At 49.6% G+C, this 12,872-nt stretch overlaps 1 protein-coding gene across 4 annotated transcripts in view; it reads right to left on the bottom strand.

Moving 5' to 3' along the window:
• Nucleotides 1–738: 738 nt before the first annotated feature.
• KMT2E (lysine methyltransferase 2E (inactive)) overlaps nt 739–12,872 on the bottom strand; it is a 2,077,373-nt gene continuing 2,065,239 nt past the window's right edge. For all 4 annotated transcript variants that reach the window (XM_085654164.1, XM_085654162.1, XM_085654163.1 and 1 more), the window contains one exon: nt 739–2,849. In XM_085654164.1, coding sequence (XP_085510290.1) covers nt 1,440–2,849 — 1,410 coding nt within the window. In that variant the 3' untranslated portion in view covers nt 739–1,439. The remainder of the gene's footprint in view (nt 2,850–12,872) is intronic.

The raw sequence follows: 12,872 nt of genomic DNA on the forward strand, positions 1-12,872 counted from the left end.
CTCACCAAGACCCGTCAGATCAACTCCATTGCCTCCACCAGCTTCAACTGCCTCCGGATCCTCCGCAAGACCTTGAAATGGATACCCCCAGAATGCAGAAAAACCGTCCACCCACGCACTCATAACCAGCAGATTGGACTACGGCAATGCCCTCTATGCCGGAATCAACAGATCCCTCCTACACAGGCTACAGACCATCCAGAACACCGCAGCCAGACTTGTCCCTGGAACCCCATGGCACGAACACATGACCCAACACCTACGTAACCTCCACTTGCGTCCCGTCAAGAAGAGAGTGACCTTCAAACTGCTCACCCATGCCTACAAATCCCTCCAGTACATCGGACCCAAATACCTCAACAAGAGAGTCTCCTTCCACGTACCCAAGAGAGACCTTCGCTCCGCAGACCTCGCCCTCGCATAGACCCCCGCATCCGCAGAAACAGAACAGGAGGAAGAGCTTTCTCCTACGTCGCCGCCAGAGCCTGGCATGATCTCCCAGTTAACATCAGACGCTCACCCACCCTCCACACCTTCATATGTAGCCTCAAGTCCTGGCTCTTCGACTGAATCGGAGCTGCGACCCCCCCCCCCCCGCGCCTTGAGACCCTCACGGGTGAGTAGCGCGCTTTATAAAACTCTGATTGATTAATTCTGATGGTAAGGTGCGGAGTTGGTCCTAGGCATCACAAATAGATCAGATGGAATTTGCTTTTCCAGAACACAGCTCACACATGATTTAGCTTAAAACTGACAAAGTCGTGATTTATTAACATGAAATAAAATGCCCAACTAGAGCTGAAATGTGACAGTATATTAAAAAAATTAAAGAGCATATATAGTATTTATTACACAAAGGTCATACACATCTTTTCAAAAGAAACCTGCCCTTATGTACAATGTTATATTAAATATGACAGAGCCTTTACAAGCAAAATACAGTATGTACAGAACTTGCCATTTCAATTTTGAACCAATCTATACATTAAATTATATTTTTCTGCAAACACCCAGTGTAATTAAAGAATTTATCACATCAAAAGTAGAAAAACTGTATTGCATTGTTTGTATCAATAGGTACACAACTGCTGAGAGAGAAAAAAAAAACTGTTGGTGTGATTACTTTCTTTTGAAACTTCAATTATAAAAGTAAACTAGTAAACAGGCTGTAAAGGACCTAAGCAGTATATATCATACTGTCAGAAAAGTCACTGGAATGTTCAGTTACAAAATAATATGGATGACTTAAAACCGGTTTTACCAGCAGTATAATTTTATGATTTAAAAAAAAGATGAAAAACACAATGACAGAGCACTGGTGTTTGCGTTTATACAAAGTTTAATGTACAAGCTTTAAAAAGTACCTAAAACTGGCACATATAAAATATACAATTTATTTTACACAGCATTTAAAAAATGTTTAGGTGCTAGCAGGCCATTTAATGCCAGCCTGATCCATGGTAATTGTTTTGCAAAGTTGATGGCACCTGTGGCCTCTGAATAGAATTTTGACCAGGCCCTGCTGAAGCCTGATGAGGTCCTTGCACTCCTTGAGGAAGGATTCCAGAGCCGGGATGTGAAGAGAACCCTGCAGCTGTTGGAATACTGTTTGGTCCTTGAGGTTGGATGTGGGATCCTTGACCTGGAATTTGATGATGTGAGCCTGTCCCAACAGGCTGATGCTGAAGTCCAGGTCCCAAAGGAGAATGAAGTGAAGCTTGTGGATGGTACAAGGCTGCACTCTGGATAGTGACTGCAGGAAAAAGCGAGGGCCCTTGAGATGGTGAAAGGTGTAATGCTTGCCCTGATGTTTGACCAACTCCAGTTGAATTCTGAAGAGAAGGCGGTAGTGGATTTGTATTTGCTACATGCTGGTGTTGTGCTTGCAGAGTTTGATGCACACTTGTGGAATGCAGATGATGAGTAAAGTGAGGTATAGCACAAGGAGGAGGAGGTGGCGGAGGAGGTGGTAAATGGTGCCCAGGACTTTGAGCAAGAACAAGAGATCCAGAGGACGCTGGTGCTGCATTAACTGGGTTTGGACCATGTGCTAGAATATGTGGTTGATTGGAATTTATTCCAGGTGGTGGAGGTGCAACAGATAATGTAGCTTGGATTTGAATACTGGGATTTTGAGATTGTAGGTAATGTCCCAAATTTCCATAATGTGCTTGAACATCTAGCTGGCATGCTTGATTTGGTCCAGGTGCAAACACAGTCTGCTGGGGTAAGGTACCTTTTAATGGACTAAAACACTGAACGTTTCCAGAAGCTTGCTGATTTAGATAACAGTTTGAAATAGTAGAAGGTGGCGGTGGTGGGGGAGGAGGAGGTGGTGGTGTGCTGCTGTTATTATTCTGTTGGTTAAATGTACTGTAGCTTGTTACACATTGTCCCATAGGTGCCTGTGGGAATATTGGTCCAATAGCCAATTGCTGGTTATTTTGCTGATGGTTCTGTGAAGTTGGAAAATTCCTATGGGCTTCTCTTTGTGGTGATTGTGAATGCTGAGACTTGTATGGTGAACCTAATTGTTGCAAGTGAGGGTTTGGTGAGTGGTAGCCATGTTGCACATGAATCAAAGACATAGATGACTTTGGAGAATGCTCTAATTTAGGCGAAAGTGGACAATGCGACTTTAAGGTTGTACAAGGCAGCTTTTGTGAACGAGTTTGAGAGTTATGTGTTTTTGAGAATGCCTGGATATTGTTTGTTAGCTGTTTTTGTTGCTGCTCTGAGGTTTCAATATTTACACACTCAGGCACTACTTTGTTAACTGATGTATCCAAATCTGATTTTGCTTTAACTGTAGTTGTTCCAAGTGATGAAGCTGTAGCGGTAGTACAAGCCTAGGTTAAAATAAAACAAAAAGATAATAAAATGAACACTTTTCTTTTATGATTTTACTGTTTCATCAGTTGTGTAAATTATGTCTCAAAATACTCTCTGTCATCATCAAACGAAGTGTACCATTAGTCAAGCAAAATTAACAAGTGCTTAGATGGACATTCATCATGAATCAGCATGAAAAGTACATGCCACAATATTCAAAATATACAATTAAGGATAAGCACAACTGAACAACTGGGATACAGAGAAACCTACACTAGACAAACGAGCACCCATTCACAGAATGAACGGTGATATTTGTTGCATTATTTGGGCTTACTCAGATATCTCCAATAATCTAGAAATGATAATGATTACCATATGAACATCACAATCTCTCACAGCAAAATGAACAACGTACCCAAGCTGTTAGATTACTTTAGATGTTCTATGCACATGTTTATTTTTGAAATGTAATAAATGTATTTAAAAATCAAAAATAATCAAACATGAATAAAGCTAAGTTCAAAATGATTTTGCATACTTTCCTAAAATACACAATACAGCCATGGCATTCACAAATGACTAAGCATAGTTAAAATAAAACTATATAAATGCAAAAGGAAAGACGTAATTATTTTGTCTGAAACTGCAACTGAGTTTGAAGCTTGTGGCACAAGTTACTTACTTTCGGTAACGATATATCTGTAAGAAACATTAGTAGTGATAGATTCCTTACCTTAGAATTACCCCCAGGCGTCCGACTGGATCCGGAAAGTTTTCGTCAGAGTACCCCTGCGCATCGGTAGGCGTCATTGTGCGGCTCCGCGTGAGTCTTTGGCGCCGGGATGATGTCCCTGAAACAACTTAGATGCGCCCACACGTGCTGACATCAGTTCTGTACACGACTTTCCGCACCAGGAATGCAGAGCCATGCAAGAAACTGACCAATGGTGCCATGAAACTAGGGCCCTGAAAAGGATGACCTTAACCCTAGAAATCAGTTCGCAGAACGGGGAGGATGGGTGGGGCGGTAAGGAATCTACCACTACTAATGTTTCTTACAGATATATCGTTACCGAAGGTAAGTAACTTGTGCATCTGAAAGAAACACGTAGTGATAGATTCCTTACCTTAGAATAGATACCCCATCAATACCAACCCCGGTGGTGGGTCTGCTAACCAAGATCACACCAGAAAGTCTTGGAGATCAGAACGGCCAAAGAAGCCGTCTCTCCAGACTTGGCTGTCCAGGCAGTAGTGCTTGGTAAACGTGTGCAGCGAGGCCCACATAGCTGCCTGACAAATGTCATGCAACGGAACACCCTGTCCCCAAGCAGTAGTGGCTGCCGTCACCCTGGTAGAATAGGCACGCAGCCCCACTGGAGGCTCTTTTTTAGCCAAAGAATAACAAGCCTTTATGCACAGAACGACCCACCGAGAAATGGTCCGCTTGTGCACAGCCTGACCTTTCTTGGTGTCCACGTAGCCAACAAAGTGCTGGTCATCCACCCGGAACTGTTGTGTATGGTTTAGATAGAATGAGAGCGCACGTTTTGGGTCCAGACGGTGGAGACTCGCTTCCTCTTTCGAAGGGATGCGGAGGCGGAAAGAAGGAAGGCAAAGTGATGGTCTGCCCGATGTGAAAAGCAGTGACAACATTCCACTTTGTCTGGATGGACAGAGAGAAAAGGAGGTTTAGAAGAAAGAGCCTGGAGCTCACTCACTCTTCTGGCAGAGGTGATGGCCACCAGGAAAGCTGTCTTTAAAGTGAGAAGACGAAGAGGACAGTTGTGAAGTAGCTCAAAGGGAGCACACATCAGATATGTCAGAACCAGGTTCAAGTACCACTGAGGCACTATGAAAGGAACAGGAGGGAAAAGATGAGAAATGCCTTTTAAAAATCGATTTACAACAGGGGACTTGAAAAGGGAAGGCTGATCTGGTAGCCGTAAAAAGACTGAAACGGCCGAGGGATATCCCTTGATAGTGCCCAGAGCAGAGTCCTGCTGGGCCAAAGAAAGAAGGAACAGAAGGACCTCTGAAAGAGGGGCAGAAAGCGGATCCACGGTCTTTGCTGTGCACCATGCCACAAACTTGTTCCACCTACAGGCGTATACCGTCTTAGTGGAGGGACGCCTGGTTGCCAAGATTGCGTCACAAACTTCGGGAGGCAGGTCAAAAGACGTCAACTGCCGCCGCTCAATCTCCACGCAAGGAGGTGGAGGCTGGACAGGTTCGAGTGGAAGACCGCCACCTGTTGCTGCGACAGAAGATCCTCCCGAAGAGGCAGTCGGATCGGGGGATCGATAGCCATGCTGAGTCGCTCGGGATACCATACTCTTCGAGCCCAGTACGGAGCCACAAGAATGACTTGGGCCCGGTCTCGCTTGATCTTCTTCAGCACTCTGGGTAGAAGTGGTATAGGCGGAAAGGCGTATAGTAGAGATCAACTCCACTCAAGAACAAAAAGCGCCACCTAGCGAGTGCCGCCTTGGAAATTCCAACGTGCCGAGCTGATGACATTGCGCGTTCTCTTCGGTGGCGAATAGATCTAACCAAGGCTCTTCCCACTGCTGAAAGAGACCTTGCGCCACGTACGAGTGCAGACGCGATTCGTGAACCATCATGCACCGGCGGCTGAGTTTGTCCGCCCTGGTGTTCAGAGAACCTGCCAGGTGTTGAACCACCAGGAAAATCCCCTGATGTTCCAGTCATGTCCAGAGACGCAGAGCCTCCTGACATAGAGTCCATGTCCCCACCCTGCCCTGTTTGTTGCAGTACCACATGGCGGTGGTGTTGTCTGTGAACACCTGCACTACTTTCCCCTTGAAAGAGGGAAGAAATGCCTTCAGTGCAAGTCGGCTCGCCCCAAGCTCCAGAAGGTTGATATGGAGCCGGGACTCCGCCGGAGATCAGAGTCCTCTGATCTCCACCTCTCCCATGTGGCCGCCCCAGCCCAGAAGGGACGCGTCCGTCACAACTGTGTGTTCCGGTTGGGGAAGGAAGAGGGATCTGCCATTGGCCCAATCGTGATTCGTGAGCCACCACTGCAATTGTCTTGCAGTGCCCTCCGAGATCTGGAAGTGATTGGACAGGTTGCCCTGATGTTGTGCTCACTGGAACTTCAGGTCCCACTGCAGAGCCCGCATATGCCATCTGGCATGCTCCACCGACAGGATGCAGGAGGCCATCAGGCCCAGTAGCCAGAGGGTCATCCTGACCGAAACCCGGGATAAAGGCTGAAAGATCGGAATCATAGCCTGAATATCCCAGACTCGCTGCTCGGGAGAATAAACCTGAAACTGCTCCGTATCCAGAACCGCTCCAATGAAGAGGAGCTTCTGAGAGGGGAACAGGTGTGACTTCGTCACGTTGATGGAGAACCCCAGCAAATTCAGGAGGTCAGCCGTAGTCTGGAGGTGGGAGAAGACTGCCTGGGGTGAGCCCGCCTTCAACAACCAGTCGTCGAGATAGGGGAAGACTCGGACCCCTGATCTGCGCAGATGAGCTGTTACCACCGCCATCACTTTCGTGAACACCCGAGGGGTACAGGTAAGGCCAAAGGGGAGCATAGTAAACTGTAAATGCTTGTGGCCTACCGTGAACCGTAGGTAACACCTGTGGGCTGGCAGGACGGGGATGTGGAAATAAGCATCCTGCAAGTCCAACTCTACAATCCAGTCTCCAGGGTTGAGGGCAGACAAGACCTGAGCTAATGTCAACATTTTGAACTTCTCCCTCCGGAGGAAGCGGAAGGCGTCCCTGAGATCCAAGAAAGGACACAGGCCTTTGTTCTTCTTGGGGACCAGGAACTAGTGTTGATGACAACCACGACCTACTTCTGGCACAGGGACTCACTCGATAGCTCCCTTGGACAACAGAACTGTAACTTCCTGATGGAGAAGGGCCAAGTGATCCTCCGACATGCGATGGAGTGTTGGTGGCATGGAGGGAGGGGTAGTCTCGAAAGAGAGGGAATAGCCACTTCGGACTATCTACAAAACCCACCTGTCTGACATGAAGTGTCAGTGGGGGAGGTGAAGGCGTATCCGGCCGCCCACTGGCAACTGGTGGCCCTGAAAAGTCAAACTAGGATGGTTTGGAGGCAGCTGTACGGGGGGCATTGCTGTATTGACCCGCCCTCAGGCCCCCGGACCCACGACGCTGGGTTCCACGTCCCCGGCCGTGCAGAGGCTGGGTGACTTGTGCAGCCCTGTGGCTCTGGGTAGAACATGGCGGAGTACCCCTTCCATGGCCACGAAAGGGGCGAAAGGCAGACTGCATGGGGCGAGAAGTTGCAGCAAGGCCCAAGGACCTGGCCGTAGCCCTAGAGTCCTTGAAGAGCTCCAGCGTGTTGTCCACCTTGTCACCAAACAGGCGCGGCCATACAAGGGCATGTCCAAAAGAATAGATTGGCCATTCTCAGAGAAGCCAGAGGTTCTCAATCAGGTGTAGAGCCTCAGGGGAACCGATGTGGAAATCGTCCTACCAAGTGAGTCAGCGGTATCCAGCCCACACAAGATAGTGAACTTTGTTGCGTCTCGACCCTCAGCAACAGCGTGGGCAAGCACGGCCCAGGCCTCCTCCGTGTACTGTGGCAGCTCTTGCGCAACCGTATCCCACATTGAATATGTGCAACGGCCCAAGAGACATGCGGTGTTCACCGACTGCAGTCCTAAGCTGGCATAAGAAAACATCTTCTTCCCAAGATGGTCCAGCTTCTTGAATTCCCTATCTTGAGGAGCTGTAGGGAAAGCGCTTCCTTTCGAAGATGAGGCTTAGACAACCAAGCTCTCGGGGGGTAGGGTTTTGGAAGAGGAAAAGTGGGTCGCCCGGTGCTGCTTGGTGGCTTCAGGCGATCATCCCATCCACAGGAGCCCCTGCTGGGCTTGGAACAAGAGCCCAAAAGGACGTCAGTGAGTGCCTCATTGAAATCCAGCAAGGGCTCCGAAGAGGCTGCCGCTGGCTGAAGCACCTCAGTCATGAGGTTAGTCCTGACCGCCACCATAGGAAGCTCAAGATTCAAGGCCTCAGGTCTGGGGAAGTATCCAGACCACTGGCATCACCCAACTCCTCTTTCCAGTCCAGCTCTTCAAGCTGGTCTGCCAGAGGGTCAAAAGACCCCTCCTAGTCCTCCTCTCCCTCCTCTGACCGCCACTCAGGGTGATAAGGAATGCCAGGGAAGAACAGCAGTACAAAAGTACACTCAGGCGCCGCTACCGGTGTCGACCGCCGCCGGTTCGGCTCCGTGTCCAAATTGAGGGGGAGGCCGGGGTCGACACCGGCCGGGGATGCAACCGGCGTTGAAGGTGGCAGAGGCATCGTCAGAGGGATCGGGCCGAGGAACGTACTGTGAGATCGACCGGCACCGATCCGTATCCAAGCCTGGATTCTCAGGGGCCCTGCGGTGCAAAGGCCGGAGCCGTCAGCATCGAAGGCCTAGAGCCCCCAGCCGAGTCCGCAGGGCCCGAGGGCTCGCCTGTGGAGTCGGGTTGCCCACAGATGGAATGGAGGGCTTCGTAAAAGGCACGAAGCTGGGCAGGGGACGTTCCGGCTCCCGGCAAGTGAGGAAAGCTCAGAGCCATCCCAGCAGACTCCGAGGGTGGAGCCGGAGGACGACGACCCTCCGTGTTCTGCGTCGCATCGGTCGACGGACGGGGAGTAGGCAAAAAGCGACGATGCTTCTTTGCCTTCTTAATTAATTTAATTTAATTGTGGGTTTATATAGCGCTAGAATCGACTCCCGGAGGAGTATCTCCGTGCTTCGACCGCTGGGGAACCCGTCCTGGCTCACCCTGAGAGATGGTCCCTAATGGGTATCTCTAAGGTGCGACCAAGCATCCCCGGCGGTCTGGGGGGGCCGTTGTGAAGATGAGGCAAGCTAATGCCCAGAGTTGCCGAGTGTGGTCCCTGACTAGAGTAGGCACCGAGGCGAGAATTATCGAGCCCGCTGACCTTGGTCCACGACCCTGCCGCGTCGGGAATCGAACCCTGGTCCCGGGCCGTCCTCTGCTTACGGGTCTGCCGCCTCAAACCAGTGAGCCACACCTCTCCACTTCTTCTTTTACTTCGACTTAACCGATGATGAAGACTTCGATGAGGAATGATGGTGGTTACTCCACACCGGTCCTGCGACCTTCCGCTTGACCGGGACATCGAGTGGCGCGGAGCCGGCTGCTGGGCCTCCAGAAACTTTTGGGACCGCTCCCGCAAAGACTTCGGGTTCATGGTCCGACAGTCAGAGCACGACTTTGGGTCGTGGTCGCACTCCAGACACCAGAGGCACACGAGGTGCGGATCCGTCATGGACATCAGTTTGTGACAGAAGTCACAGGGATTAAAGTCGGTCCGGTGATGGGACATGCCTACGTGCACCAGGAGTTGAACAACTTGAAAAAGATGTTGACAAAAGTCAAAAAAGCTTTAGTCAAAAAGTGACTAAGGGTACCGCTCTCTCCGGATCTCCGCTGGCTGGCGCGGAAAAAGAAAGGACTGATGTCAACGCGCAGGGGCGGAATCTAAGTAGATACCGCGACGTCATCCCAGCGATCACGACGCCGATGACAAACGCGGAGTCGACCAACGCCATCTACTGACGCGCAAGGGTACTGCTAAGACGAAAAATTCTCCGGATTCAGTCTGACGCCTGGGGGTAACGCTAAGGTAAGGAATCTATAACTAATAGTCTCTTTCAGATTATATCTGTACAGAAATGGGATCTAACACAGATCTAAGCAATTTCTAGATGTTGAAGATTAGCCTGGCAGTCAAACTGTTGTCAAAGGTTTTACAGAGTGATTTTGTTTCCAAGGTTAATTCAAAAGAAATCTCTCCCAGGGTTTAAGCTCGTTTCAGAAAGTTTTCCAGCCCTTCATAATTCCGCAGCATTGATAATGTTGGCTGCGCTGAGTGCAGAAAATCTGCCTTATCTGCGTAGTCATCCCAAATGTTTTGACTTGCACTGGACTTAGAACTCTGTGCACTTTAACCCTGCTAACCGGCAGTAAAGTGTCTGTGCTCCTCCATTAAACATAGTTGAATTGGCATATTCATAACTGATATATTTAACTTACTTATAAATCCCTACTATATAGTACAAAATGTACCTAGGGCCTGTAAGTTAACTCGTACTAGTGACAGCAGCACCCATTGTGTCATCCACTACAGTGATAGTGTAAAACATGGCTTCTGGCCTACTATTGTAGCCCGACTCTGGCAGTTTAAACATTCAATTCGACCTGTCAAAATAAACCCTTTTTACATGTCAGAACCTCCCTTTTAAATATTAATAAATCAACCGTATGTAGGCCTTGTGGCCCGCAATGCAGGGCGCGTGGTAGTTACAAAGCAGAAAATTAATGTTAACATGTCCTTTCAGTGACTAGCACCCAAAAGAACAAGTTACCTTTGATTGGTAATGCCTTATCTGGTAGATTCTATCTAGCAGCCGCATTCCTTACTTTAGAATAATCCCCAGGCATCAGACTGGATCTGGAAATTTTCAAGCAGTACCCCTGCGTGCTGTTAAGTGGAGTCGTTTGGCTCTGTGTCGGCAGTGGCATACGCGCCAGAAGTGACGTTCTTGAAGCCTATGTAGGCGCTACCCCAGTGCGCTGTCGAACAAGTTACTTACCTTCGGTAATGATATATCTGTTAGAGACCTAGATTAGTTCTGGATTCCTCAACTTAGACTTACCCCCAGGCGTCAGACTGAATCCGGAGAATTTCCTCCTCAGCAGACCCCTGTGCGTCGATAGGCGGCGTCAGTTGACTCCACGTTCGTCGCCGTGGTCGCCGGAATGACGTCGCGGCATCAACTCAGACGCTGCCCTCCGCACTGCCGTCAGTTCTTTATACGACATTCCACCCCAGAAGCGCAGAGCCATGCAAGATGCTGACCACTGGTGCACAAAAACTAGGGCCCTGAAAGGGAGTACCTTACCCTAGACATCAGTTCGCAGAAAGGGGAGGATGGGTGGGGCGGTGAGGAATCCATAACTAATCTATCTTACAGATATAAAATTACTGAAAGAAAGTAACTTGTTCATCTGAAAGAGACAATTAGTTATGGATTCCTCACCTCAGAATAGATACCCCAGCAATACCAACCCCAGTTCACACGAGAAAGTCCTGGAGAACTGAACAGCCGAAAAAGCTGTCTCTACGGACTTGGCTGTCCAGGTAGTAGTGTTTGGTAAACGTGTGCAGTGAAGCCCACGTAGCTGTCTGGCAGATGTCAAGAAGGGGAACTTCACGTCCCAAAGCAGTAGTGGCTGCCGTCGCCCTGGTGGAATGGGCATGAAACCCCACTGGAGGATCCTTTTTCGCTAAGGAATAGTAGATTTTGATGCAAAGAATGACCCGTCAGGAGATGGTTCGTTTTTGCACGGCCCGACCTTTCTTGGCGCCAACATACCCAACAAAGAGCTGTTCATCAACCCGGAATTGTTTTATGCGATCCAGAGAGAACGAAAGCCCACGTTTTGGATCCAGACGGTGGAGCCTCTCTTCCTCCTCAGAAGGATGCAGAGGCGGGAAGAAGGTGAGCAAAGTGATGGTCTGTCCTATGTGGAATGAGGTAACCACTTTGGGAAGGAAAGAAGGCCTAGTGTGAAGGAAAACGTTGTCCGGATGAACAGCCAGGAAAGGAGGTTCAGAAGAAAGGGCTTGAAGCTCACTCATCCTGCGAGCAAAGATGATGGCAACCAGAAAGGCAGTTTTAAGGGTCAGACCCTAAGAGGACAGTTATGTAGCGGCTCGAAAGGAGCGCACATAAGAGAAGTGAGAACCAGGTTCAGGTCCCACTGGGGCTTTACAAAAGGGGCTGGAGGAAACAAGTGAGTAATGCCCTTAAGGAAGCGATTTACGATAGGGGAATTGAAAACAGAAGGCTGGTCATGCAGCCGACGGAAGGCCGAAATGGCCAAAAGATAGACTTTGAGAGAGCCCAGAGCAGAGCGCTGCTGGGCCACAGAAAGAATGAAGAGGAGAACCTCTGAAAGGGGGCAGAAAGGGGATCCACAGCCTTTGCTGCGCACCACGCCACTAATTTGTTCCATCTAGAGGTGTATACTGTTTTAGTGGAGGGATGCCTGGCAGCCAAGATAACGTTACAGACTTCGGGGGGAAGGTAGAAAGTTGTCAACTGCTGCCGCTCAATCTCCATGCAAGGAGGTGGAGACTGGACAGGTTCGGGTGGAGGACCTTCCCCTGCTGCTGCTACAGATGATACTCCCGAAGAGGCAGTCTGATCAGAGGATCGATGGCCATGTGTAACAGCTCGGGATACCAGACTCTTCGGGCCCAGTCTGGACCCACAAGAATGACTTGGGCCCAGTCGCGCTTAATCTTATTCAGCACTCTGGGTAGAAGTGGTATAGGCGGAAAGGCGTATCGAAGATCGCCACTACACTTGCGACAAAAAGGGTCTCCTAGCGAGTGCCGCCTTGGAAATTCCAACGCGCAGAACTGCTGACATTGCGCTTTCTCTTCAGTGGCGAATAAATCTAGCTAAGGCTCTCCCCACTGCTGAAAGAGACCTTGCACCAACTCTGAGTGAAGACGAAATTCGTGATCCATCATGCACCTGGAGCTGAGTTTGTCTGCTCTGGTGTTCAGAGAACCTGCCAGGTGTTGAACCACCAGGGACATGCCCTGATATTCCAGCCAAGCCCATAGCCAGAGAGCCTCTTGACATAGGGTCCACGACCCCACCCTGCCCTGTTTGTTGCAGTACCACATGGCGGTGGTGTTGTCCGTGAACACGTGCACTACTCTTCTGCGGACAGAGGGGAGGAATGCCTTTAGTGCAAGACGAATCGCCTGAAGCTCCAGAAGGTTGGTGTGGAGCCTGGACTCCGCCAGAGACCAGAGGTCTCTGATCTCTGCCTCTCCCATGTGGCCGCCCCACCCCAGGAGGGATGCATCCGTCACCACTGTTAACTCTGGTTGGGGAAGAGAGAGGGATCTGCCATTGACCCAATCCTGGTTCGTGAGCCACCACTGCAATTGTTGAGATTGCTTCTGAGAGGGAGTCAGGT

Source organism: Triturus cristatus, chromosome 4_1 (genome assembly GCF_964204655.1).
Source record: "Triturus cristatus chromosome 4_1, aTriCri1.1, whole genome shotgun sequence".
NCBI lineage: Eukaryota > Metazoa > Chordata > Amphibia > Caudata > Salamandridae > Triturus > Triturus cristatus.